Source organism: Mchenga conophoros, linkage group LG19 (genome assembly GCF_057382185.1).
Source record: "Mchenga conophoros isolate Kocher_MC1m ecotype Shallow Benthic linkage group LG19, M_conophoros_male_GT1.1, whole genome shotgun sequence".
Lineage (NCBI taxonomy): Eukaryota > Metazoa > Chordata > Actinopteri > Cichliformes > Cichlidae > Mchenga > Mchenga conophoros.
The window spans coordinates 19747304-19775161 of NC_140544.1; the positions used below are offsets into that span (position 1 = coordinate 19747304).

The following is a 27858-nucleotide window of genomic DNA, read 5'->3' on the forward strand; positions in this document are numbered from 1 at the left end:
AATATTTGGCATCCCAAACTTTGACATCTCCACCACAGTTTAAAATAAAGTTTGAGAAGTGCAACACAAGTTCATTAAAATGGCTCCAGCAGTGTGTTTGGCAACTTTAAAGGACATTTACTTTTTAAAAATGGTAACAGTGTAGCTATTTTGCTGCCCTCTGCAGGTACTGAAAATGCAACTGCACGAATTACATTTAGGTTTTCCTAATTTTCATTTTAAATCATTATTATTTGCATTTAAAATGTAAAATAAAAAGTTGTAGACTAGCTAGATTTAACATAAAAAATCCATTTCTCTTAACACTACATAACAGTCATTAAGGTCACTGAATCAAAACCAGAACTTTAGCTTGTCAGTGTGGGTTGATTCTATGGGCCACAAACAAGGAGTCAGTCAGCATTAATGACTGAGAACCTTCACAGTCAGTCAGCATTAATCATAAACAAAACGGTGAAATAAAACCAGATTCTTGTATCAAAAAATGTAAAAAGGTTATTGTCAGAAGTGGGATTCGAACCCACGCCTCCAGGGGAGACTGCGACCTGAACGCAGCGCCTTAGACCGCTCGGCCATCCTGACTTTCAAACAGAAGCGGCTAGACCATCTTTTAAAGTCGATCATAGCAATCTGCACACTTATAATTGTGTTATTGTATATTGTGCTACTAAAACAACAATTCATCCCACTGTGAAGGCGCTGAACTGAAATCAGAAATCCTCTCTGTCATTAGCAGGCAGCTAAATATCCATTACAACAAGTAAGATGATTTTCATTGAAGAACTTGACAGCCGCTTCCCTCACCGATTGATTGATTGCCTGGCGCGTCATACCTAGCATTGCAACAGACACAATCTAGCCTTGGTTAGATACGTGTCTTTCCAGTTTTACTCTTGTAGAATCCTAGTAGTTATCAGCGAAATTGTGAAGTAGCTGCTATTAAGTTGTCTACGGTACGTGCTAACGGCGAACGTAGTAACTAGCTTGACAGACAGGGTGAGGCGGTTTGAACAAGTCCCTAGAGTGCATTCATCAGTAAACCGTGAGTAATTCTCAGGACTTTTTGACAGGTAATAGACATTCATTGTCTATAGGGAAGCTAATTGCTATAGGGTGAATTCCTCGCCCGAGTTGTCTTTACAAATCTGCGAGGTGCTTAGTTTCATCATACCATTGCTAAAGTTTAGCTAGGGGTTACCTTTTGTCACTTGCTTTTCTAATCTCTGAAAACAAACAGGTAAAGTCTGGTAAGGCCTGAAGTGTATTTCCGTACCAGACCTGTGCCGTATAATGCTACATTTGTAACCCTATTAAACTAATCCCTCAATGAGTCACTGGACTGTCTAGCCTAGTCAATAGCATTATGCTAACGTAAAGTAGACAGCTGCACAGTGTCACTCTTGGCATCTTATTTTAGCGCTCTTTCCCGACTGTTTACTGATATATTTAAGATGTAAAAGTCGTTGTTGCTTTGTCTGTATCTATGTGAAGTTTACATGTTATCCTCAGAAAGATCAAATCAGTTTTTAGTGTCCCGATTGAGACACTTTGAGGCGGGTTGTGACACGATAAAAAAAAAATACATAAATTAAAAACACTTTCCTGGAAGTGAGGGTTCGAATCCCACTTGTGACATCAACAGTTTCAGACTAAGATTATGGTTTTATTTTACTGTTTCGTATATTGTTAATATAGACTGAATGTTTATAAAGTAAACCTATGCTCTGCCCTCTCCTCAGTTGAATAGTTATGGCCTCCTTTGCTCCACACAACTTCTCCTGGGTGGAGCCAGGCAAACTGGCTGGACTGGCGATGCCCAGGATGCCATGTGAATACCGGTATATGGTGGACAATGGCATCAAGCACCTGGTTTGCCTCTGTGAGAGGAAACCACCCAACCATGACTCATGCCCAGAGTTACAGCTTCACCACATCAAGATAGTTGACTTTACTCCTCCTTCACCCAATCAGATTGATAGATTCCTCTCTATTGTGGAAGAGGGCAACTCCAAGGGTGAGGTAAGATCTCAGATGCTGACAGGCTGTGCATGATGGATGGTTATGCATTTAACAGTTGTATGCTACCTCAGTACTGTAACTTAAAACATTTGACATTAAGTTTCATTCCTGTAAACAAACATCTTCTTTTGCAGGTTTTCCCCTAACATAGCTAAGTGCTACACTCTGCCAAGAGCCCAAAGGGGGGGGGGGGGGGGGGGGAATAATAGATTATTTTTAAAATGTATTACATAGCATTAGTAATATAATTTATCCATTCTGGGAACAGCAAGCCTAGAAGAAATACTCCATAACCCCCAAAATATTCAGGGATACTTTATAGATAACTGACTCAAATAGTGATTGTATTGTTTTCTACAGGGTGTGGCAGTTCACTGCATGCATGGTCATGGGAGAACAGGGACAATGCTGGCCTGCTACCTGGTGAAGACCAGGAAGATTTCTGGGATTGACGCGATCAACGAGATCCGTAGACTGCGGCAAGGTTCAATTGAAACTCACGAACAAGAGAAGGCAGTGGTGCAGTTTTATCAGCGCATTAAGTAACATTGATTAACTGCTTCCACTAAAAGAAGCAGCAAATAGTTACTGTTAATAAGAAAATGATGTAAAAAGTGCCTTAACTACTCCTAAATGAACATTTTATTACCTATTAAGAAAATACAAGAAGGAACAACAGTGCTGAACAATATTGTGTTAAAATTACCCATTTTTTGCCCTTGGGACATTTGATTAATAGATGCTGTCATGATGCTAGGAAATAATTTTTTTTAATTTAAACATTTTTGTCTTCTGAGCTTTCTGTTTATGAACTGGACGCCAAGGAAAAAAGACGCTGGCGCTCCTTGAATGTTAGCTTCTCAGGAGCCGACGCTCTCTTCATTTTCTCCTCCTGGTTTCTGCAAATACAACCATCACATGAGAGATACCTGAATTATATCACATACGGGTGAAACAAACATCCTGTGCTGTTTTAGAATGTATTTATAAAGGGGACTTTACTTTATAGATTTATTTTACTCAGGGATATTATTCCGTTCTATTTTGCACCACTGTGTGCAGATGTATCATTAAGTCTTCTTGAGAAGAAATGTGGCATTAGTAGCTGCCTGTTAAATTAGATCAGGGATGGGGAATTCCAGGCCTCAAGGGCCAGTATCCAGCAGGTTTTAGATATCACCTGGGTCAACACACCTGAATCAAATGATTAGTTCATTACCAGGCCTCTGGAGAACATGACATGTTGAGGAGGTAATTTAGCCATTTAAATCAGCTGTGTTGGATCAAGGACATACCTTAAACCTGCAGGAAACCGGCCCTTGAGGCCTGGAGTTCCCCCACCCCGGAATTAGATTAATGTTCCGCTTTGTGTGCCAAAAAAAGTGTAAACTCACTCTTTTGATGCTGCTTGATGAACATCATGAGCTAATCCACTTAATCGCTGAGCTGCCAAAAACATGGACATTTTCCCAGTTAGAATCAAATGACATAGCTGATATGCACACATACTTTTCTGAATAAACAAAACTGACACAACAACATTCACTTTTCTTTAATGTGTGAATTAAGGATCACCTCTCTTTTCTTCATCTTCCTTTTTGGAGAGGTGAGTTCCCGTCTGCTTTTCCGTTTTGTCCTTCCCACTAGAGCTTCTTGTGTTGTTCTGAACCAGGAAATAAAAGACAATAATGCAAATTATTGGGTGTTTTTTAGTTGTATCCACAAATAAATTTGTCATTACAGAAGTATGCATGTACAGCTATGGTTAGATATGTTAGTTATGGTTAGATTCATTATGGACATGAACTTCTTGGTAATTTTGACCTTTTAATGTTTTCTTTAATAATTTCCTTTTCTTTGGAATGTTCTTTTTCCAAGGGTAGAATGATTGTACAGCAAACGTCTTTATTGACTTAAAACATCAAGAATTGGGTGCATAAGATTGAATTTGAATTGAAATTTCCAGTAGCAAGTTGCACCTTGACCATACACATTCAGTCAATACGTTTCTGGCATGAATCTGGCTGCATATCTGACCTCTCTTCTTGGCAGAATAGGTAGAGTTCATTGAAACTGGCTGGCTTCCTGGCATAAACCTGGCTTTTACGCCTAATCCACAGATTTTCAATGGGGTTGAGGTCAAGGAATGGGAAGGCCATTGCAGAAGCTTAATGTTAGCCTGAGTTATCCTTTCCAAAACCATTTTTATGTGTATATGGGATCATTGTCCTGTTGGAGCACCCAGTTTTGTTCAAACTTCAAACATCTAGCTGTTGATTTGAGGTGAAATTTACATCCATAGGGATGTAAAATTGGCTTCACTGTGGACAGTGACGCTGGTGTTCCAGCAGTTTCCAGTTCATGGCAGGGTTGAGCCTTGGTGGTTTCTTAACCAGTTTCCTTTCATCCAAATATGACAATTTGGGTCTTCTTCCAGACCAAAGTGGTGACACATCTTTCTTTTACTCATTAACATTTGTTTGAACTGATGATCTCGGTCTCTATAGTTGCTTAGAAATGGCTCCAAAAGACCTGCCAACATGTGTAAAGCTACAGTTCTCCTTAAATCTTCACTGAGTTCTTTAGACTTTCGCGTTGATCAGTCCAACGAGTGCCGTTAATCAAATCCCTTTTATGCTGACAAAGAGAAAATTCTAGTTATAGTCAACCATGATGACGAATGAGAAGTTAATAGGCCTTGGAACCATCAACAAAACTTAAGAGTCTATGTATACTCGAGGCTGTATTTAAACTTCGGTATATAAACCGTGTGGTTTAGAGAAACTCAAAATAAAGTCCATCGAATTCTTGTATTTTGAATCATTCCACCCTGGAAAAAGAACCAATCAAAGAAATCATTAAAAGCCCCATTTTGCTATGATATTTAGGTACATGAAGAGTGTATATAAACAAATAATTTAAAGCTGACTTTTTTTCTTAACACTCTCTACTAAAGTCCTAGAATAAATTACCATACTAGGCTCCCTTTAATACACTTTACTTAATACCACAAAAACTTTTGGGCGTCTCTGTGTTCAGCTTTAAATTAGACGAGCTGTGTGACCTAAATAGGAATCGGAAGAGGTTCCAACAGTGTTGTGTATTAACAGTGTCTGAACAGCATACACAAAAAACAGGCTCAGAAAGTAAAGTTTTCAGTGTGTTTTCTCTTTAACCTTGGCCTGTGACATGCTGTTCTCTAGCTGCTGTATCATCACCATCATGTCCAAATCGTTATCTTCATCCTCATCATCTCCTCTCTGCTGAATTTCCTGCAGCCTCTTCTGAAACTGCCACTCCAGGTTGAGCTTTCGGAGTCGGTCGTTCTCCTCCGCCGTGCGCTTAGCTTTAGCCTGAAGCTCTTGCATCTCCTGCTGCAGGAACTCCACCGCTTCAAGCCTCTGCTGCTTCTCCAGCTTCTCCTGGGCTTCCCTCTTCCAAGGATCAGACATATCCAGAGGGTCTTTCTGTTTCATTGGACCTGTGCTCTTTTTCTGTGAACAGGGAGGTTCTTGGAAGGAAACATGCTTTGTTGGAGTGATACTCACTTGAGGTTTTGCTACTTGATCTCTGTGCGTGTTGAGTTTTTGTGATGAAAGTGAGGGCTGAAGTAGCTTCTTAGTTGGAGATACTGGACATGCAGAAGTACTACTAGCTTGGCTTTGAGGATTCTGCTTGTGTCCATTGATTTGAAGAGTTCGGCTCATCTTCACTGCCAGCGACGAAGAACTCTGCTGGAAAGTAGTGAGTGGAGGATTTGACTGGTGGCTTGCTGCTCTTGTTAGGGGGATGTCGATGCGTATCGGCTGGATTGAAGGTGTGGATGTTGAGTGTTGTGAAAAAGGGGTTCTCCAGACACCGGCACAGCTTACACGGCTGACCTGCTGCTGATTTGTGGGGGAGCTGTTATCAGAGAGGATGTCATGAGTAGAAAGACAAGAGCGGATAGGGAAAGACGTGCAGTAGTTCTCAGTTTGCTTTGCACCCTGATCCTTCTGTGTCCACTTGCTCTGACTTTTGTCCAGCAGGGGGCGTCCACTGTCTGTACACAAGTTCTCCTGAGAGAGGGCTTGGCGCTAGAGGGGGATAAATAAAGAGATTTTAATGTAATTCTTTCTAGCTGTACTATTATGACTTTGCTTATGTATTTCTTTTAATGTCTTGGTACACCAAAACTTACCATGACGTTTAGAGATCTATTGGAGCTCTGTCCAGCTAAAGGTTTCAAAGACACTTGGAAAGTTTGCTGTGGTTTGCTAGGTTCAGATACATTCCTGTCCTGGGATCTAGGGTTCGGTAGTGTCAAGTATTCCCAGTGGAATTTCTGACCACAAGAAAGGAAAAAGTGTTACGCTGAATCCTTAAATATTTAAATGTATATGGCCTGACAAGTCACTGAAAATGTGTTAAAAACATTGGTCAACAACGATAATATTAATAATAATCTCACATCAGAGCAAAGATTTTTAGTGGACACAGAAGCGGTGCTGTTTCCTGTGAAAGGGTCAACAAGTTTATCGCCATCCTCCAGGCAAAAGTCTGCTGTAATAAGAAGAAAATAAAAGTACTGCAGCTGTTATTATGACTCGCTCTCCAATGTTATGCATATTTAACAGTAAGAAATATGTGCGGTTAGCGCTCAGCAACAAAAAGTGACAACAGGAGAAGAGCGCCCACCGGCCATGTTGGGGTTGGAGCGATAAAATTGTCTGTTCCTCTGCATTATCTGCTGTTTCTTCCTTCGATTGCCTCCATGGAGCTGCTCTGAGGGACTGTGGTCCTCTGTGCTGTACTTTATGCAGGCTTTATTGTTTGGCTTAGCGTGGTCTCTCTCCCCTTATGAGGCAAGAAAAGGTCTTTGTCAGGTAAAAGAAGGTAGAAAGTAATGGAAAAAAAGCTGAGGTTTGATTTGAGTGTACTGGTGCTTGCCTGTAGTCTTCTCTGGGGTGGATTCTCTCAGCAGGGCTTCTAGGCCGTGGTAACTCGCTGCAAATTTTGCAACCTGTAAGGTCACAATGGGGCCAGTTTGCATCATGATCGCTGCTGCCCTAAACCAGTGTAAGATTAATAAGGTTACTTTTCATTAATGTCACAGTTTAGAGATTGTTTCGGAATTACTAAATACTTAAACTTGGCTAAAACATTCTTAAATTTTGGCATTTGTAAAGTTAAAAACATGCTACTCTCAACCAGCTAACCTGTGCTGTGCGTCTAATATTTACATTGCAGTTTTGGGGGGGAAAAGAAGACAAATAGTTCATGAAATTCAGTATAATGTATCATATTAAAGGGAACAGAAAGAGCAACACACTTTATTATTTATGTTTTCAAGACTACGCCCTACACTGTCACAGTGACGCAATAAAAAGTTTTGGAAAATCACACACTGCATGAAGCATGAGTTTTTACAGACTGCAGAGGCCAAAGATTTCAGTCTATTCTGCTCTATTAATATGGGAAAACATGAGAAAATACACAATTTTGGAATGTAATGCTTCAAGGTCAGAAGTCAGGATCACTCAAATTGGGGAAAAAGCTTTAGTTTTCTTTATCTCGAGATTTTAAAGCAATATATTAATCACTGGAGGCCAAACCGTTATTTCAATATGACATTATATGATGGGAATATCAGTGTCTGTACAAGTTTCACTAATTGTAAAAGAGAATAAGTCAGGGTTATTCTTATTCACTTATGATCTCTCCTGCAGTTTTCAGCTTAGACTAACCACCGTCCTGCTTTCAAAAAGAAAAAATAAGAATAGCTAAACATTTCCCTGGCTGGTGTGCAGTAGCTACCTTTCTTGGCTGAGACCAACCAGGCTTTGACCATCCACACTGAGCAGCTGATCTCCAGCAGTTAACTGGCCATTCTAGACAGAGTAAAGAGACACAGTTTGATTAAGGGCGTACTTCCGCAGTTCATTGAAAATTCTGCTCCTCTTTTTCAAAGATGGACCTAAACTGTGTTTATTCTCACCATTTCAGCCGGTCCTCCCTTGACGATGGATTTAATATAGATCCCGAGGGTACACTGCCCAGCTCCCTGCAGCAAAATAAGAGGCAGGCTGTTTTTGACATCTGTAGTAGTGAATACTAAAATGCTAAAAACTAAGAAATAGTCAGGAATAAACGAACGGTCACCTTGGCAGCTACAATGCTGACCCCCATCCCACTGTTCAAAGGTTTGTTCAGTGTGATCGTCATAATCTCTGGCTGCCTATGTGCTGCCTGTCAAAGAAGAAATTATGCACCCTTAAGTCAAAGTAAAATCATATTTCAACACATCTTGGGCCATGTGTTTCTTTTTTGTTTTCGTTTACCAAATATGTACTCTCTACAGAAGGGTCAGATTCGCTGAAATAAATGGTCCAGTCCCCTTTGGAGTTTGGCTGGGGTGTTAAAGAGCAGAGACCTGTAAGAGAAGGATGTAATATGGTGAAGCAAAGATCCCATTTTAGGTTTAAGTACAGTCGCTTACCGTAATCTGAATTTTTAAAAATCCATACCTTTTTGGCACATTGGCTCCAAAAACTCTCTAAACCCCTGAGGGATTCCTCTCACAGTCTCACAGGAGTATCCTCCCTCCGGCAGCAGGAAGGGCAGGTGGAGGTCGAGGCTCTCCTGCAGCTGGATGTCCTGTCCTTCGCTCCGAATCAGGTTATCTGCTGAGGCCTCGGCAGCTGTCACTACAGCATTGATCAAATCCTGCAGTGAGGACAGGCAGCGGATCACGCAGCTGAAATATTTCAGGAAAAGGTCGATGTGCTGTATAGAGTAGATTGCTATTAGTCATTATGTGGCAAGGCTTCAGGAAACGGATATCCAATCGGCTGGGACTCAAAATCTGGAAAAGGACCCTGATCTCGGACCTCAGTTGCAAATGAGTGCTGTTACCTTCAGGCAACTATAGTAATGGAGCAGGTATTGGTGCTAGTTATAAAGAACAGCAGCAATAATATAAGTTAAAGATTTATCAGTTACAGTTAATATAGTTAAAATACTGTATATTCAGTATTGCTTAGTTAAAATTAGTTTTTGGACAGATGTAATGCTTTGTTTTATATGCACTGTAAAAAAAAATATTTCTAATAATCTTGTAAGTCTTAGCTAAAACTATTCCTCTGTTCTGCTGCATGTCCGCCTCACGATGCTCAGTTCTTCTTCTCATGTACTGCCTACACCCAGACATTCTCAAGCCAACCAAGAGGCAAAACCTCTCTCGCACATCGCGAATCTGCTGCTCAGTCTCCTCCCAGTCAAACATGCTCAAAATACCTCACACATGAGGTGTTCAGTCTTTCCTAAGGAACCACTAACACAATCTAATATTAGATGCAGTAAATCATACCCTAGTTAACGTTACCATGGGGCGGTTTTTAGAGTGAACGTTTTAGAGGTGTTGATATAACTGTTGGACTTTTCGATGACTTAGTTTATACAAATGGAACAACGACACCACTGTGGAAGGACAAAAAAAAAAACCTGCAGTTCCTCAAATGTCCACTTGAGGCTGGCTTCCAAAAGCGAGTCCATTTTCATAGATTTCAGAAGCATTAAAAAGTTTGAATACATTCTGTTAGAAGAGTTTTCAGCTAATTCCCCAGTTTATGTTGTAAATCTTTGCCTCATTCAAAAGCACTTCTTTTTTATTTAATTGTTTTCTTTCTAATATTTACATTCCAGTTATTATTATTAACCTTTATTTAACCAGGAAAAGTCCCATTGAGATTAAAAACCTCTTTTGCAAGGGAGTCCTGGCCAAGAGGCGACAACACGTTGAAATTACAAAGTTACATACATATTATAAATAACAATTACATTTTAAAAACATTTTTCTCTGGCTCTCTCAATCTGGACTTAAAAGCATTTAATGAAATAAGATCTGCTATCTTCCAGTCTTTTTGCATCATGTTCCATGTGAAAGGGGCAGCATAAGTAAAAGCCCTCTTTCCCAGTTCAGTTCTGGCAAATGGAACATTGAGCAATAAAAGATCGCTTGAACGCAGGCCGTAAGAAACAGTACTTCTCCGTGTGAGCAGATCGCAAATGTAGGTGGGCATTTGTCCAAGCAGGGCCTTATAAATAAAGATGCACCAGTGAGCAAACCTCCTGGAGGACAACGAAGGCCATCCCACTCGAGCGTACAGATCACAACAATGGGTCAAGGCCAGTTAAGACAACTTGAGGTTCAGTACTTCCCCAAGGATAATTTAGGATGCAAACTATCAACCTTCCCATTGGCAGATGACCTTCTCTACCTCCTGAGCTACAGCCGCCACACATTTTCAACTCACAGATTTTACTAAAGCTTTAAGTTGTGGATTATTAGGGGTGTGGTGGGTGCTTCCTGAGACTGCAAGGGGTTACTTCAGCCAATTCAAGACATTAAACTGGACTTTGCTGTGTTTGCACTGTTGGTGGCTTTTGACTTTTTGATTTAGGCGTACAACAAAAGCTATAGCCCTGTCCTCTGCCTTTGTTGTATGTTACTTAGCATTAATAAGCATTAATTGGTATCTCTCTGAGCTGTTACCTGATCGAGCATGATGGGACATGATGGATAGTCGGCGTAAACATTTGTTCTCAAACTCCCGAATAAAGTAATATGACAGCTCAATTTACTATTTCTTATATATTATTCATTATCATATTATTCACCATTAATTATTCACACAGATCTATACAGCGGCACTCCTTTTCTGTGGTGAAGCTTTTAATTCAGCAAGGCACACTAACCCTACGTTTATGCCAGCGTACTGTTTTCTCTGTCACGTGAAAATGTGTTTCACATAATTTGACTAACTGATCTTTAGAGTTGGACCTTTTCTTTCAAGGATTTACAAGCATGAGTGGAAGTGGAAGAGCAGACTGAAGGTACTCACAGGGGGGATGTGTGGCTCATTGGTTGCATAGAGGTAGCCAGCCAGCAGCATGTGCAGCTGCAGTGAGTTCAGCTTGAAACAGGTTGTCTGGATGTCCTTCGCATCCTGCATTGAGTACTTGTTCATGGTCAGGAGGGTGGTTGCCTAGAAACAGCCAGGCAATGCTATTTTAACGGCTTTAACCAAATGAAACGCGCCGTAAATTAAAGCCAATAATACATCTGTCGAAAGCTCTTCGTATTAGAAAAAATAAAACCTGGTTCAGGTTTAAATCATTTTTGAGGTAGAAATTTTTAGTTTTGGTAAAAAGTGCTACTGTTTTAACAGTATTCAAACAGAGAGTTGCATACCTGGATGATGTGGCCCAGGTGGCAGTCAGCTGCCAGCTCCAGGCCCTGTCTCTCTGCCCAGGCTTCGATGGTTGTGAGCCTCTGACGGAGAGCAGCTCCCCAGTAGTGGGAGCGCAGGCCTGGGGTGCTGGCTTCAGGGCTCATGAGCTGATTGAAAAGCCAGACGCTGATGTAGTGAAAGAGCTGAGAGAAGAGCTGGATGGTTAGGGCAGGGTTGACCTGACAACGGCGCAACAGAGACATGGTGTTCATCAAAGTGTTAAGCACCATTTCTGCAACAGGAAGACAGAAAATAGACCGTTTAGTAAAGTCAAGGATCCAAAAACAGTTCACTTAGTAAAATAAGTGAATTAAATATATGCTAATTTAATAACCAAACCTGCACCTATACCAGCTGGCAGGGAACCATATTGCTCAGGATCAATCAGAAAGGTTGGCAAATGTTTCCTCAGCTCATTCTGCAGACACTGTAGCAGACAACTGGAGTAAAAAGTATAACAATTAGACTTTGGGTGACACTATGCATAAGATTAGATCAAATCAGAGTAACATACATAAGATACAAAAATATAATGTAGTTGCGCATAAACATGCAAACAAGATTTTAAAGTTTTAAACAGCAGGTGGGCAGGGGCTATATTCCCTCTCACTGACATCATACAGAGCCAGGAGAAGAAAAAACTTTCAGAAACGTGTCCTTATACTTGTGTAACAGCAGATATAATGAAAAACACAGTAAGTCCTCTCTAAAGTTCTTGTTTTTACTTGTTTCACCACATATAAAAACACATCTTTAGATCATATTAAACAAAGTGAAAAAATTAAGAAAATGACATGTTCAAGTCAAACAGAAGGCTATGGCCTGATTGTGTCGTGTCTACCTGTAGGCTTTGTGCACCAGGTGGGACAGGTCCAGCTGGCTCTGCTGTGTCAGTGGGCTGAGGTCTTGGTCATGCTTGAGGAAGTTTAGCAGCTCAGAGGAGTTGGCCATCCAGAAGGCGAGAGCCCCTCCAATGGTCTGCTGCCTCTGGAAAGGTAAATGTAGCCCACATATGAGCATCGTGCAAACTTAAAGAACACCTGCAAACATAATTCTGAAGTGTCAGCGTCTGAAAGTCCACCTTGACTGTAGACATAATTTAAATTAAACAATAAAGTGACATTTCCTTGAAGTTAATATTTGCAAATGTCACAGAATCTGTCATACACTTGCCTGGATGACCTTCCCTGTCATCGACACCATTTTGTTACTGATCGAGGTTACACTGTCTGCGTGCTCTGAGGTTCGAGAGTCTTGACCGTACCGGCGTTGTAGAGCAAACCGGCACGCGGCGTAGAGGACGTATGCAGGCGAGAGCTTGAAGTGAACGGTGGAGCTATTGGTGTAATTTATAACTGCACACAGGAAGGGCTCTGCAACTAAATGTGTAAAAGACACCAGCAGGGGGCAGGAGGACATTATGAGAGAGTCTGCAAATGCCTTGTATCAAACTATAAAATGCTTATTTCATACTCACAGTTATCAGAGAACTGAACGCCAATCGGTAATCCAGCTTGATCTGAAAGTTCACAATTAGATTTGGATTTAGAATTTAAATATGCCAGACAGTGTCCAAGACATTTATGATCCACTCTGTAGTGTTAAGGTTACTCACCTGCAGCAGCCTGCCTCTGTGGTCTTTTCTTTTCTGTGCAAAATTTCTGTGCATCAATGTTAGACAAGCAAATGCTGTCATTGTTGAGTGAACTTTCAGCTGGCCTGGATAATAATTTAAAAGGAGAGGATGTTATTCTGATGGTTCGGTAGGTGTGACACTGATAGTCTGGCAAATAAGAAGTAAAAACTGCGAACAATGAAACGTTTTACCCATTCTCATCCTCTGAAGCTTTGTCATCTGTGTTGCTGTTCCTCTCTTTCTTCTTTCCTTTTCTTGACAGCGTCCTCTTAAAGTTTTGTATGAAGCCTCCTTTCTCTTTCTCCTCGAACTTTTCCTTTATTGTTAAACACATAAAACGATGGCGCGGGTGTCAGACAGTACGTTACAGTTATAATTCAGGTTCGATGGGTGTTAGAGTTACCTCCACACTGTCCTTGTCTTTCTTGAGCACAAAGCGTCCTTCTCTGTTGGCTGAGTTCCAGTTTAATTGCACAACTAAAGGTCTCTCATTCAGATCCAGCTTGCGTTCTTCTTCCATACAAAACATAGAAAGCAGGAAGAGCTTAGTTACTGAATCATATAAGCGACTAGAGCACGTGGCTGTGCTTGATTACTCCTTTATATCTTGTTTTAAAAATATTAACATAATGATAAAACTGACATTTCAGTATTACCCACACATGCCACTATAAAAGCAAATAAGCAGCCAGAAACATGCAGTGTCGTCACCTGTTTTCTCTTGAGTTAATTGCTTACCCCTGTTGTTGTGGATTTCATACAGGGCATAACTAGTAGTCAGCATTTTCATGTCGGGCCTGAATTTCTCTGACAGCATGTCAATGATCTCACGAGTCACTGAGTTGCTGCAGACGCGCAGACACTTCGTGGCCACGTTGCCTTCAGCAGGGTCCTCGAAGTAGAAGCGCATCACGCCATGAAATTCCAGATTCTGCCAAGAAACGTGACGTTTTTAGAGTGTTTTGCGTGTTTGCCTTTCATATTACTGCAGTCGTGAAAGAACTAAGACGAAGTTTGAACCAGCAGCTTGAGTATATGCAGGGTAACCAGTCATACATGACAGCTTTGAACTGTGTCCTGTGTTTTCTGTTCATTAAATTTACCTTTTTTATTGCATTAAAAAAAACCACGCTTTTCTATCCTTCTGTGTCCTTCCTTAACTGTGAAGGTGAATAGACTTTGAAAAGGAATGGACCAATTTAGTCTTTATAAAGAGCTGTTTTCTATTTAGGAATTTAAAAAGCTTTCAGAATGTCCCTGAGAACCGTTCCTGCTGCTCCTCATGTCTAAAACAAAACAAACGACCCCTTAAATCTGAAGCTAAAAACAGGATTCCAACTGAGAAAAAGTCTGTTTTCTAAGACTTGGAGCTTGGAGTTAAGAGAACATTTGAATTGTGATCAGCTGGTTATAGCCCCGCAGAGAGAAACAGGCAGTACAGCTTACGCTAAATGTAAGTTAAATGAGCAGAGCAAGATTTACAGTTTCTGCTGTCCTCTATACAGTTGTGCTCTGAAGTTTATGTACAATTAGTTTTATGGTAATTTTAGGCTTTTAATGATTTTACTGAGCTGTTGTTTTTTCAGGGCGGAATAATTATACAGTATACATCTTTAATGACCTTAAAAAACAAGAATTGGGTGCAAAGTTTTAATTTATTTTGGATTTTCTTTATACACTCACAAAAAATATTTTAATAAGTGATGCTGGAGTTTCCACAATGTCTTTTAAGTTGGCAAGGCCAAGGCCTGTTAACTTCTCATTAGTAATCATGATCAAGTACGACTGGTAGTTTTTCTTCGAAAAGCATTTGTTTGACAGCACTCAGTGGATTGACCAATACTCAGAACGATGGAAAAGTAGATATACACACCCTGTGAAGGTCTGTTAGAGCCTTTTTTAAAACAACTGCAGATTCCAAGATCATCATTTCAAGCAATTGTGTATATAAATACATGTTGTTAAGATGGAAGAAGACCCACGTATCCTGTGACTCCAGCCAACTGTAATTTCCATCACCAGTTAAACTTAATCAGATAAAAATAGACATTATAATTTCCCTAAGTGGTGTCTTCTGTTGTTTTCTAACCTCATAACAAACAAATATGTGACATTTATTTGGGGGGAAAAGAAAATTATCATTTTACTGAAATTATGAAATTACTGTTACTAACAGCCTGAGGCCTTTCTTTGTGGAGTTTGCATGTTATTTTTGTGCCTGTGTAGGCTGGATACTCCAGTTTCCCTGGGGTACACCCTTTCTAGGGTGTACCCCACCTGCACCTGCCCAGTGACAGCTGGGATATGCTCCAGCCATGCCCCTCTGTGACCTCGAACTAAGTGATAATGAAAGTGAATAGAGGCTTCTGTATTTTTATATACTTTTGGGGTTTAGCCTTTAATTGATAGGACAGTGGAGAGAAGACAGGAAATTTGGGAGCAAGAGCAAGGAGAAGACACGCAATAAATGGCCCCAGGGCAGAGTCAGACCCAGGCTTCTACAGTAACTTTATGCAATATGATTAAAAGCAGAGACTCAACCCAGTGAGCTAAACAGGCCCTCGGAAGCTTCTGTATTTAAATGTTGGGGCTATTTTCAAACACAGACTTTCTGTGTGTTCTGCAATTTTGGCTACAGTAGCTCTTTTGCAGGATTAAACAACATCAGCCTACTTTTGCAGAGCTTTGGATCTGTTCACCCATCTCTTATTCCTTTACCCAGTTGGTAGGCACTAAGCACTACCAACAAGACCCGTTGTTTTGGAGATGCAATTCTCTTGCCTTCACAGATTGTCTTATCAAAGTCCATCCTCACAGAGCCACTGGCTGCTAAAGTCTGGTCACCGCTCAGACATAGTGAAGCTCAGTGGGATGTTGCACACAAGTTCACTGGCTCAACCAGTAATTTATCAGTGAGAACCTTTTTTTGCAGAACCTCTACTATTCATTACATTTGTATTTATCTTCAGAGCTTCAACAGATAAAACTAAAAAATCAGTTAAGAGCACTTCCAATTAAAATTTCTGTAACCCTCCAGTGCAAGGAAAAGTCTCAGCCTGGCCACCTCAGTAAAAAGAATAACTACATACTAACTAAATAACTTCATATTTCAGTGGTTTGAAAACTGTGGCTGGTGGGTGAATATAATATAGCACACATATAAATAAACATTTTCCCTATTAACCACGAATATTTCAGTTATTTTACAACAGATAATTTTCCTGTTTTGGAACATAAAAAGTGAAACAGCAACAAGAATGTGCTAGTGGCAAAACATCTGATCAGACCAGAAATGTAAAGGCCAAAAGTACGCAGCTGATTCTTCTGTAATAATAACCAGTAAATCCAGAAATTTAAGAAGCTTTAAATTTAAGAGTAAATGCCAGAATTTGATATAAATAAATTTGAAAAACTGAATATCTAAATACTTTCTATTGATCGGCTAACTGAATTGTTCATTAATCATTTTTAAATGAGCTTTTAAAGTAACATGTCTGTGTCTTATAATATCAAATAGCACCAATAATTAAAAGTAGAAAAACATTTTTATCTTTGAAACTACATCTAAAACTGTGGCACTGACAGAAAATACAGAAACCTTCACAAACACAGATATTTTGTGTTCCTCACCTCGTCGGGTTGGCTAATTTCAAACAAGTCCAGTCTGTTATTGTTCCACTGTCTGATGACTTTCCCTAACTTATCTTGTTCGTCCTCTTCGGGCATTTTTAACAACCAACCTCAAAGTTGTTTTCTAAATAACAGCAAAGCTCCTTCCTACAAAAACAGGCTGTTTCAGTAGGACTGCAGCTCTCATCGAATCTATTCCCCACTTACATTGTTCTCTGCAGTGAATTCTTAAACATAGTTGCCTACTTAATACTCGCATACTCATCCCCTCTTCAAGCCCCCTCACCGCTCTGCCCTCATTTAACAGGTCAGTGGATCTTTGTTATGTGAGAGACACAGTTTCCTAATCACACATTTGATACAAGAAAATAATTCCCACGTTTATCGGGCAGCACAGATTTAATCTATCATCTTCTCTTTTCATTATTTTCACCACTTTCAAACATAATTGTCTTTAAAGATTGTGTTTTGCTGAGAAAACATTTTTTCTCAGTCACCTCTTTTTTTTCTTTTTTTCTTTTTTCACAGCATTGTTTATGCTTGAGGGAATCCCATTTCTCACGCATGCCATTGATTTTCAGCACAATTTATAGTTACATGTCTTCCCATGTATGTGGGGCAGCTTTTGTTGGCTGCTCCAAAGCTTTCTGGGTAAACCTTCGGTGGAACAAAAGGCGTAACAAAACCATCCTCAATTATACATACAGTATTGATTTTTCTTTTTTTAAATGAACAATCAAGCGTATTGTTGTCTGGATGATGGAATGTGCAGATTTCTCAGAGAAGCAGAAAAACAAAAAACTACATTAAAGTTTCTTCCATTATTGTCTGTTTGATGAACACATCGAAGCTCCAGCCCAGGAGAATAACTATATATATATATATATATATATATATATATATTAGGGGTGCAACGATATTCGTATCGATATTGAACCGTTCGATACAGTGCTTTCGGTTCGGTACGCATATGTATCGAACAATACAACATTTGTAATTTATTTTATCAACTTTCCTTCTGATGATGCTGTCTGTGTTGAGCGCTCAGTGAATCTGCGTTCGACTACTCCGCCTAGGCTGCACTGTCGAGCCTTATTTCAACGAGATTAACCTGAAAGCACTAGTGGGAACACAACGAATATGACTGCACATTTACGCCGACATCATCCTAGTGCAAAGACAAAAACAACAAGCATGCTACTAACTTTAGCCGAGTCATTTAGACAGCTGTTAGCACATGATTCTCCTTATGCTGCTGAGAATATAGCCCAGAAGAAGCGGATAGTATAGCTTTTATTTTGGAAAGAGACATTTCTCTGTAATAAACTCTCTTTTCCAAAGATGAGTGATTCCTCAATCAGATACAGGGCTCGCAATATCGCTAGCCCGACGTCCTGGGGCTAGCGATTTTTTTCAGACGGGCTACCCTGCCCGTCGGGCTATTGTAGGAAGGAAAAATATATGTCAATGCTTTTGCATTCTTTCAGAAATGTAGCTGGGTAATTATGTCATTGGCATCGGTGAGCCACTGTCAATATGTGACATATTGAAATCGCGTTTGAATTTGCGCTTGTTTTTTTGCTTTCACTTTATAATCGTGCAACTGTGTATAGAGAGCGACAGCACTGATCTGTGAGTGATGATAATTTGTGCACCAATTCCTCTGACATCGTCTTATTAATCGTTAGCTTACTATGCAAACATGACAAGTGAAATCTCCGCAGCAAGCTTAAACATGTGAGAGGTTGATCGCGCAGAGAATCGCTGAGCTTATGTGAGTCGGTGTGTAAAAGCATTTCAGTTCTGCTGAGCCAAATAAGACAGGTCAGGGTGAAGAAGTGACAGCCAAAGAAAAGCTTACCACAAAACGGAGAAGTTATGACAAATGAGACTATAAGGCAAAAAGAAAGTGCAGCTTTATGGTTTCATGGACAAAATAATTTCTGTGGCTGCAATATGACGAGCTAAATAACCAGGGCTGCACATAAGTGGTCCGCAGGTGCGCATTAGCTGTCAAAATAAAAAACGCGCACAAGGGTTAGGGTTAAATTTAAAAACTGTACTTTTGAGTTAAAATATATATTTATAATTTTAATAAATGACAAATTAAAAAGGCATGAACATTTTTTTTGTATCGAAAAAACATCGAACCGTGACACCAAAGTATCGAACCGAACCGAACCGTGAATTTTGTGTATCGTTGCACCCCTAATATATATATATATATATATATATATATATATATATTTATTTATTTATTTATTTCATTTAAAAGCTTAGTTTATACAGTGTTTTATATATAAGGTTATATAAACATATAATGGTGTAATGGTGTGGAGAATGTTTTCTTGGCACACTTTGGTACCAACTGACCACGTTTAAATGCCATAGCCTTGGTATTGTTGCTGAACATGTCGATCCCTATATTACTACATTATACCAATCTTCTGATGACTAATTTGAACAGGATAACACTATCTCACAAAGCTCAATGCAGCTATATGTAGCTCTAATGACCAATCACATTGGAACAGGGTTACAGGCGGGTAAACAGTGCATGTGAAAGTAACAAAAGAAAGCTATTGCATCTGCATTTCAGAACCAGGTTCACTGAGTTGTGGTAGTGGGATGGATGTATAGATAAACCAATATAGAGCTGAATTGATGAAAGAGGTGTTTATTAAACACAATCAATAAAAGGAACAAAAATGATAGTACAACATAAGGGTCTTGTAGGGGCCAAAGTGTTTTATAAATGGCTACATGCTGGCAAAATTGCGTATTTGGTGTTTGGGTCTGTAACTCAAATACCTGAGGGTTTTTTTTTTAGTTTTAACACCCCTTTTATCTCAAGGAGACATAAAGGTGCTGATCCCTTATTCATTTGACTGTCAATAACACCTTGTGTGTTTCATCACTTCACAGTGTCTATATTTCTAGTTAACACTTCATATGAATGTAACACAAGTCTGCACAACCACGGCAGTTTTAAATAACTTTTCACTGGCTGTGAAGCTACTGTTCAGTGTATTGTAAACACAGGACATCTGCAGAAAAAAATCCACTAATGTTTTTCTCTGTGAAGCGTCAGACTTTCATCAAGCTGTTTCCCTCTGCATATTTCGATTTCTCTTTCTTCCTGTCAGAAAGCGCACACAAACAAAAATGAAGGACTTCGAACATGAATCTCTCTGCGGCAAATGCCTAATTGGAAAACTGGGCTTTTTAAGCACACTCTTGTCTCTTAGACATCAAACACTGATTTTCTTTCTGCTGTCTTCCTCCCTCCTCCAGTGTTTTTTTCAGCACATTTCTATTTCATGTTTTGAAATTTATTTTTCATTATCCTGAAACATTTCTGCAAATCAATTCTATGATCTCTGGCAGGGCAACTATAGACATCTCCTGTACACTGTACCACATCAACATCACACCTGAAACAAAGATAACATATCGTTAGCTTCATAGCATAATTGCCTAAGTCATTTGACTAAGTCAATGACTTAGGCACTTATGCTATGAAGCTAACGATATGTAATATGCTAAATACTGTAAATTTTACTATATACAAAATAGTCGCAGGTAGATCAAAAACTTTAAATTAACTGTAAAGAACCAGAGGCAGCTCCAGCCACATACTGGCCAGTCTGTATAGCAGGAATGGGGCTACAATGGCTCCAGTGCCACTAGCTGATGAACACACTGACACACCCAGATTTCTGTGAGAAATTAAAACTGACAACAGGAAGTTAGAGCCACATTGGTCTGAAAAGTGAAGCCAATATAGAAGTGTTTTAAACCTGCTCTTTTTGTAATGGGCACCAGAGGGCGATATCGGTGGTTGAAAGGACTGGTAGACTTTTGCCTACAGAGATTTCACACATGATGCAAGTGCACATTGCTTTTGAGATGTCTCCAATAATGTGAATGTGATACAACCACTGGTTGGCGAGTGGTTCCTAGCAGTTGTTCACTGGGTGAAATCAGTTCAGCTCTAAAAGCTCCTATACTCCTATACTCTTTGTCTGTAAACTGTTAGCCGATAAACGTCTAGCTGCACAGTCAGATCCATCCTTCACTTGTCACCTTCAATTTCAAAACCAAAATGGCCATGGTGAAAGTGAGTATCTGAGGGAGCATCAAACCCTTGTTGACCAGCAGATAAAATATGAGCCCAATGGGAAGCTCCACCACAGCACAGAAAAAAATCCAAGAAGACATTGTTATGTGCTTGTAAACCTGGATCAAAGAATTATAGTATGGTACCATTGTGATGTATAAAAACATAAAATCCTTAATTGTAGTTTCAGACTGATTTACCAAGTATACATTAAAATTAGAGTGTTTTTTCTTATATTTGGTGTCCTGAACAAGTCCATAATTGACATAATTGGGTGTACTTCCTTCTTTTACTCCTAATGAATGATCTAAAAACATTTTAATAGACTGTTAAAATATTCCATTTGTAAATTGCATCTCCTATGTTAATAAGATTATACAGTTGTTCAAAAATGTTGTCATACCTCTGGTAGATCATGTGGTAAACATTTCCCATTGCATTTAGCATTGTTTGCAGCAACTTTCATGGCCTCCGTAGTTCTTTGTTGTGAAAACAACCAGTGTGGATCCTTTTAACAAACATAACACAACTTACTATTGGACTCAGCGTGAATATGAAGTGAAGATTAAGCATTGAATGTGTCACATTGAAGGAAAATTATATTCATACCAATGGTTTGAGATAAACAGGATGCAAAGAAGACTCATGGCCAGCTGCAGAGTCTTCCAGGAGGACAGGAAGTAAGCCAGACCAGCCAGGCAGGATAACCATGCCAATAGAGTAGGAAGTTCAAATCACCATGGCCACAAATTTCCTGTTGTTGGACCCAAAGAACTCAATCACTACGTAAAGAAAATAACATGTTTTAGCAGAACATTGAAAGCGGATCAGTCTAACACAACAAAGGAGACAATATGTGACAAAATATGCTAAATTAATCATCAAAGGGTAGATTTGATCTTTCACAGCCAACAACCTAGTGTAAAAGATGGATAGATAGCTGCTAAGTCTAAGAATAGGGCTCCTTAAACCTCCATTCTATCTAGTGGCCAACAGGGGGTTCTCTAGTTAAAAAATAAAAGTATAAAAATGTAAAAGAAATCATTGTGTAGTTTTCACTTGATTTGATATGTCACTATTCATTTTGATTATGAGATTATAGTTGGAATCGCTAGTTTTAAGCCCTACTTAGTACAAAATCATGATCATTTTATAAATTATTTTCCAATTTAAAGTAAATCAGATGACAATCCAAGGAAAGATTTAGGCATTGCTACCCTGTAAGTTGCTACTTTATATCCTCAGTGATTTGATATCTTGTTTTAAAAGAGTGATGAAATGACTAAAATGCTAAACGAGCAATCAAAAAGGTCCATAAATCAGTCGGTGACGTCATCTAGGGTCAATGAGTTAGAGGGGTATGCCTAAATTGATTTGTTGGTGAAAAGAAAAAAATGTGTTGTCATTGGTGCACCTATTGTCATAGGTTTATTATAACCTGACAGCTGGGTAACCTGTCACAAAAGTTCCAATGAAAAATCCACATGCCAGGGAAACTTGATTCATGTCGGCGAGCCAGGATCTAAAAACTAGGTGGGAAGGAATTCCAAGAAACACAAAGATTAACACTGTTTTCCTTTGTGATTTCATGACTATAACAGTAAAATAAACCTAGTAAAAACCAAAGAACACAAACGAATGTGTGTGATGAGAATAGCAAGGGGGGCAATATTTGAAAGTTTAGATCCAGGAAAAGACTTCTTTTCACAACTGAAAATGGATTTCTTTAAAACTCTCATGGTAACATGGCTCACTTGTTTTATTTTTAGCTGCAGGACAGATTAGGTCATGTTCCAGAGTTACACAACATCACATGAATATTACATGTGATGCAATGAGTTTCTTCTCAAGTAGTCAAAACATGAATCAGTCTAATGCAAACGCAACCCATGAGCTCAATTACAACAGCTGTAAAATCAATTTAAAGATATATGGCATCATACTATAACATCATTGGAGAAATAGGAAAAAAATGACCATTTACCTTTAAAACAATAGTAGTGCGGTTAACACCCATCTGCTTTCGCACGCCACCGTCTGGGTTGCATTAGCAATCCGCTGCCAGTCAAGTTCATCATATTTCTTTTGGCTTTCGCTCCAGTCCACTGCAAATCTCTCACAACGGCTGAAAGATCCAGACTGTTCTGAGTGGGGAATGGTCACGTCCCGCACCTTGACATCACTCCATCCACATTCCTCCCAGAGGCCCTCAGATCCATGACTCCAGCACCAGTGATCCAGAGTGTGGCCTAAGAAAACAACTCCAACAAGTACAAAAGCGAAAACTATCAAGTGTGGCAATCTTCCTCTGGAATGGCCCAAAGTCTCATATCTGCATGATGAGTTTGTCCACGTTTGCCATCTCTGGTGATTAAGGACTGTCTTAAAATGATGGGTCTCTTAAGCAGTTCTAGTCTGAAGATGTCTAAGAAGAGTCTTGATCAAAGGCCTGCTTTTTTTTATAACTCTTGAGTTTACTGCTCATCATTTCAAGGGTTTTGCGCAGGCTTATGTCATTAAACATGCAGCATTATGAAACTTGATCCTGTGATTTATGTCTGCAGAGGTGCATTTTCTGCCTTCAGCCTTCATCTTGATTTTTATCGTTAAGATATATTTTTGAACTGCTCTTCTTCTGCTATTGCAAATTTGGCGAGAATTTTTCTTGCATCATTTTCTAATCATTGATTGAAACTCAGATATGAGAAGTAGCAGTTTTAACATCAGATTTTAAAGTTGAAAACAGTTATTGTTTCTGCAAAATGTATGCTTTTTAAGGTAAAATGCCATGTTTAAATGGACTTCATTTATACACCAGGTTTTATCACTTATCAAAGGACAAAAGAGGCTTCAGACCTTAGAATAGAGGCTGTGCTGCATCACCTCATTTTCGCAATGCTGTGTAAGCAATTGCAAACTGTGGAAACCCAACCATAAGTTGTAGTTTGTTATTATTACCTGATGTTGGACTTCAACCACTCAGCAGTTTGCACTTTTTGTTTCATGTGACAATGCATTACATGCAGTCAGTGGGTGACAGATGTGCACTTCGGACATGTTTAGGATGCATACTCTTACTGTGGAGCTGTAATTTAAAAGGGCTGTGTGTCGTTAAACACTTAGATGCCTTGACATATGTGCAAGTTACCCGTAGTGTTAATGCAATCCAAGAGTTCCAAGTGGAAAACTGGGACAGTGCAGTGATATTGTGTCTGTCATACGTTTTCATATTTAATCCATCCATCCATCCATTCGCTTCCGCTTATCCTTTTTCAGGGTCGCGGGGGGCGCTGGAGCCTATCCCAGCTGTCATAGGGCGAGAGGCGGGGTACACCCTGGACAGGTCGCCAGTCTGTCGCAGGGCCAACACACAGGGACAGACAACCATTCACACTCACATTCACACCTAGTGACAATTTGGATTATCCAATTAACCTATCCCCACAAGCTGCATGTCTTTGGACGGTGGGAGGAAGCCATAGTACCCGGAGGGAACCCACGCAAACATTTAATGTACTTCCTATTTCATCATCTTATCTTTAAACTTTTAATCTGAATCTGGTCTCTTTGGCTGGTTTGCTGCTTGTGCCTCCATTACGTTTTGTAATTGATTGTGAATTCTGCTCTCTACCAGAAGGTCCTGAATGTCCAGTCATCAGTTTATACACTGAAGTTCAAGCTCACTTGATTCACTTAATACAGCAGGATATCTGAATGGCTAAAAAATACCAAAACTAAAATAAAGGCTTGGAGTGACCTTATCAAAATCCAAACTTAAATCTGATTAAGATGCTGTGGCATAACCTCAAAGAGGCCGTACATGCTTGAAAATCCTACAATGTGGCTGAATTAAAACAATTCTTCAAAGAGCAGCAGCCAAGATTCCTCCACAGCGATGTGAGAGACTCATTGCCAGTTCTTGCTAACGCTTGATTGCTGCCAAGGGTGGCACAATCAGTTATTAGGTTTAAGGGCAATTACTTTTTCACATGTAGATTTGGATAACTTTTTTCCCTTAATAAATAAAATAATTTTATTTGGGGTTATCTTTGGGTTATCTTTGTCCAGTACTGACATTTTTTTCATGATCTGAAAGATATACATATGACAAATAAGGAAAAAATGAAGAAATCTAAAAGGTGGAAAATACTTTTTCACAGCACTGTATAAAAAAAAAGTAATACCTTTAAAGCAGTTCTCACAAAATTATCGTTTCAAAGGTGGCTTAATAATCACATTTATCTTAACTTGATACAAAGAATGAATCAGCTGACATCATCTGTTTCTTTTTTCCTTTAATTAAGTCATGCCGTGCATGAAGGATTTTAATATTCACTGTGCAGATAAAATGTCCTCCACTGAGGGTCGGTCTATTGGACTCTGGCAGCGGTGAGAGAACAACACCCTTCCATGTTCGTCCAAAACAAAGTTGCCTCCCAGCTGGAACAAATGACAGTAACGAGAAATTATTCATAAATCTTAAAAGTCTTTCTTTGTGGTGAAAATTTAGTGAATTTCTCTATCACCTCTTAGAATTCATTAATACATAGATAGATGTGTTGCACAAAATAGTCATATTGAATTCTGATGACCTGAAACATGTCGTCTTGAATCCACGGAAGCTCTCGTGGAAACTCCATGTCGTTCGCTACATATTCAGAGTAGATCAGCATGTTACCGAAGTTTAACACTTTCTGCAGAGATGCTCCCAGACCAAATGCACTATACATCTGCAATACCAAACAATGAGTTAATTTATTTATTCATCAAAGACTGAAATGTGTATTGTCTGATGTTGACCCCTGACCTTTCTACTGGGATTCAGCAGCATGTCGTACTGACAGCCTGTTTGCTCTACCCAGTGTGATGCTCCCTCCTGACAGCCAAACGAAATGACCACCACTTGTACTGAGTGTGCATCCAGAGAACTCTGCAAAGTAACATTAGAGATAAAAGTATATGTAAGTTTTATATACTGTACTGGGGGATTTTAGAGATCAGCTGATTGTAGATATTTATGAGAATATCACACTGCATATACACCATGGTGCAGAAGTCTTGAGCCAACAGTTTACTGAAAAAAAGAAAATAGGAACACAGTGTATGGGGCAAAAACAGCATGTGTACTTTGAACTTAGGGCATTCAAAACTCTTCTTTGGATGTTGCTGCCTTTTGTTCCGTTCTCTGGTATCTTAACAGAGAATGGGGGGGGGGGGGGGAGAAGCCTGATAGCCTTGAGGCTATTGTTGGGATTTTGGTGCTATATAAATAAAACTATTGAATTTGATTAAACTGAATGATCAAACACTGCTTCAATAATGAGTCCAGGATGTGGGGAGGCCAGTGTATGCCTAATTATGTTTCATTGTGTGTTTTTCTATCTATCAATGTTTACTTTTACTGCATTAGCAGTGTTTTTGGGATCACTGTCAATCGGACGACTTTCAGATGGTATTATTGTGTGGTGTATCAACATCTGATGATACTTTTCTACATTCATAATACCATTTATTGACAAGAACCCCAACACCACTGATTGAAATGCAGCCCCATATCATGATAGAGTCATGTATTACGGATGACTGTAGATACTCACTACTTCCTCTTTAATGGTTTCCTCTACACACACTAATTACATTTAGACCCAAAACTTTTAAATTTGGGCTCAAGACCTGTTACCACTTTCTCCCTGTTTCCCTCCCTTAAAGACACACTGCACAGCATGTTGAGATATGCAAAGTTTTCACCTTATAACTCTTTGGTAATCATTTTTTTGGTTAAGCATTGTTATTAGGTGTGTGATGTTTACTTGATTCTTCTGCAGATCTTGAACGTGTAGACGGCAGAGCAGACAAGAGAACTGACGGATTAACACCAGCAATATCTTCTTACCTCTCCCAAGATATTTCTGCAGCGTTACTGTTCTGTCAAACACAAAGCCTCAGTAAAATATAAAGGTGCAAAGCAGACAGCACCAATGACGCATAAAAACTGGCAGATATATGAGGTTCATTGTTACGCTTTTTTAATAAGTGTGGAAGCATTAAAGACTTTCATCAAACCCACTCTCCAGTTCTGGCATCGATGAGCGGCGTATCTGGTGAAATGCATTTTGATTGATGATCGACATTGTGTATTTTAGGACTCAGTTGTAGCTCATCATCCAAACGCTGTAGAAAGGCATCCCACTGCACCTGCGGTACATTGGCTGCACTACGTAAAACGACCGTGGTGAGTATGCTTTTTAAAAATATTTTACATTTTGTATTAAAAGAACTCACTTCGAGCTCTTTAAAGTCCTGAAGAGCTTCTCTCAAAGCAGCACAGCTGGGAACATCATGCAGAATAGTTTTCAGGGGTCATGTCAGTTTATTAAGGCTGTGACTTACTGTACTATGTGAATCAGTGAGTGGATGCACAGCAATTGTGACAGCACAGGCTACAGCTGATTTGGCCTTTGTCATGTAATCTAGATGATAATACCTCGATACATTGTACAAGTTGAATTTTTGTGCTCTTACTTTGTATTTTTGCTCCAGAGATCCTCTGCATCCTTTTTTTGTTTAACAGACAGGCTGTGAAGCAGAAAAAATGGGCCTGAAATATAACACTTCATTACATATTTTAGCTAAAAATATTAAATATAATAAGGTTTAACAGAAGAGGCTGCTTAGTTAAACTGAAGGTGGGACTTTAGACCTGTTGTACAGAGTTGCACCGGCTTCAATCAGACCCAGCAGTGACTGTTTACGCTCTATGCGGATTTTCTGCCTGACGAATTCTTGGCACGAGCCTGTGCGTCACAAAGTGCATGAAGTTAGCAGCTAACCATCTGTTTCAGAGGATTCTTTATGTATAATGATTGATAGGACTTCTGCAACCCCTGCTCATGCTACGTCCATAAATTGTTTGACGACTGGTGTCTATTTTTATGTACACTTGTGTGACCTACCTTCCCTGCTTTCCTTCTCAGCAAGGTCCAGCAGAGCTTTTCCTTTTTCGACAAAAGATGAGAGAGCTTTTGCACAAGAAATTGCAGTTGAATCCGGTTGTTCTGCCATTTTTCTTTTAAACTCTCCAGCCTCTTATCGGGGACCGCAGTAACAACTGCCTCTGCTTTCTCTCAAAGTCCAGTCTGGCCAAGTTTAGAGCCAAAAGATTTTTGACTGAAGCTCAGTTT

General features: G+C 39.5%; 3 protein-coding genes and 1 non-coding gene across 13 annotated transcripts; 1 reads left to right on the plus strand and 3 right to left on the minus strand.

Annotated features, from left to right (window-relative positions):
- Nucleotides 1–499: 499 nt before the first annotated feature.
- trnal-cag (transfer RNA leucine (anticodon CAG)) lies at nt 500–582 on the minus strand. The gene has a single exon. It is a non-coding gene; the product is annotated as a tRNA-Leu (tRNA).
- Nucleotides 573–2565, plus strand: dusp23b (dual specificity phosphatase 23b). 4 transcript variants are annotated; one of them, XM_085258336.1, is made up of 3 exons: nt 573–760; nt 1740–2019; nt 2380–2565. In XM_085258336.1, the coding sequence occupies exons 2-3, from the start codon at nt 1750–1752 to the stop codon at nt 2563–2565; spliced, it is 456 nt and encodes a 151-aa protein (XP_085114462.1). In that variant the 5' UTR covers nt 573–760; nt 1740–1749. The 4 variants fall into 4 exon arrangements, with proteins under 4 accessions (XP_085114462.1, XP_085114460.1, XP_085114459.1 ...); XM_085258334.1 differs by lacking the exon at nt 573–760 and adding an exon at nt 805–1070; XM_085258333.1 differs by lacking the exon at nt 573–760 and adding an exon at nt 807–1042.
- A 136-nt stretch (nt 2566–2701) lies between these two features.
- On the minus strand, nt 2702–22793 carry afdnb (afadin, adherens junction formation factor b). 6 transcript variants are annotated; one of them, XM_085258325.1, is made up of 26 exons: nt 22662–22793; nt 21287–21431; nt 21081–21185; nt 13666–13858; nt 13331–13440; nt 13119–13243; nt 12907–13010; nt 12769–12810; nt 12465–12670; nt 12133–12278; nt 11631–11731; nt 11252–11523; nt 10902–11045; nt 8526–8724; nt 8340–8431; nt 8161–8247; nt 7997–8062; nt 7816–7889; nt 6949–7067; nt 6697–6855; nt 6470–6561; nt 6200–6343; nt 5196–6095; nt 3595–3682; nt 3414–3465; nt 2702–2918 (listed from the first exon to the last, which is right to left on the minus strand). In XM_085258325.1, exons 2-26 carry the CDS (start codon nt 21386–21388, stop codon nt 2825–2827), a joined length of 3816 nt encoding a protein of 1271 aa, XP_085114451.1. In that variant the 5' UTR covers nt 21389–21431; nt 22662–22793; the 3' UTR covers nt 2702–2824. The 6 variants fall into 6 exon arrangements, with proteins under 6 accessions (XP_085114451.1, XP_085114450.1, XP_085114455.1 ...); XM_085258324.1 differs by having other exon boundaries at nt 21287–21459; nt 22662–22783; XM_085258329.1 differs by lacking the exons at nt 21081–21185; nt 21287–21431; nt 22662–22793 and adding an exon at nt 16558–16802 and having other exon boundaries at nt 11637–11731; nt 13331–13437.
- A 2031-nt stretch (nt 22794–24824) lies between these two features.
- LOC146552106 (peroxiredoxin-like 2C) lies at nt 24825–27832 on the minus strand. Of its 2 annotated transcripts, XM_085258331.1 has the most exons (9): nt 27631–27830; nt 27378–27471; nt 27200–27253; nt 26960–27005; nt 26745–26872; nt 26488–26602; nt 25485–25607; nt 25270–25407; nt 24825–25117 (listed from the first exon to the last, which is right to left on the minus strand). In XM_085258331.1, exons 1-9 carry the CDS (start codon nt 27737–27739, stop codon nt 25010–25012), a joined length of 915 nt encoding a protein of 304 aa, XP_085114457.1. In that variant the 5' UTR covers nt 27740–27830; the 3' UTR covers nt 24825–25009. The 2 variants fall into 2 exon arrangements, with proteins under 2 accessions (XP_085114457.1, XP_085114458.1); XM_085258332.1 differs by lacking the exon at nt 26960–27005 and having other exon boundaries at nt 26745–26891; nt 27631–27832.
- Between the last annotated feature and the right edge of the window lie 26 nt (nt 27833–27858).

Excerpts from the sequence above, each read along its gene's own strand:
- dusp23b (XM_085258336.1), top strand. The coding sequence starts at position 1,750 with ATGGCCTCCTTTGCTCCACACAACTTCTCCTGGGTGGAGCCAGGCAAA. Across the intron at positions 2,020-2,379 it reads AGGGCAACTCCAAGGGTGAG|GGTGTGGCAGTTCACTGCAT; the intron begins GTAAGATCTCAG and ends TGTTTTCTACAG.
- afdnb (XM_085258325.1), bottom strand. The coding sequence starts at position 21,388 with ATGGTTATCCTGCCTGGCTGGTCTGGCTTACTTCCTGTCCTCCTGGAA. Across the intron at positions 8,725-10,901 it reads ATGAGCCACACATCCCCCCT|GATTTGATCAATGCTGTAGT; the intron begins GTGAGTACCTTC and ends TCCTCACTGCAG. Across the intron at positions 6,096-6,199 it reads ATAGATCTCTAAACGTCATG|CGCCAAGCCCTCTCTCAGGA; the intron begins GTAAGTTTTGGT and ends ATCCCCCTCTAG.
- LOC146552106 (XM_085258331.1), bottom strand. The coding sequence starts at position 27,739 with ATGGCAGAACAACCGGATTCAACTGCAATTTCTTGTGCAAAAGCTCTC. Across the intron at positions 26,873-26,959 it reads AGGACTTTAAAGAGCTCGAA|GTGCAGTGGGATGCCTTTCT; the intron begins GTGAGTTCTTTT and ends AATGTACCGCAG. Across the intron at positions 25,118-25,269 it reads TTCAAGACGACATGTTTCAG|CTGGGAGGCAACTTTGTTTT; the intron begins GTCATCAGAATT and ends CATTTGTTCCAG.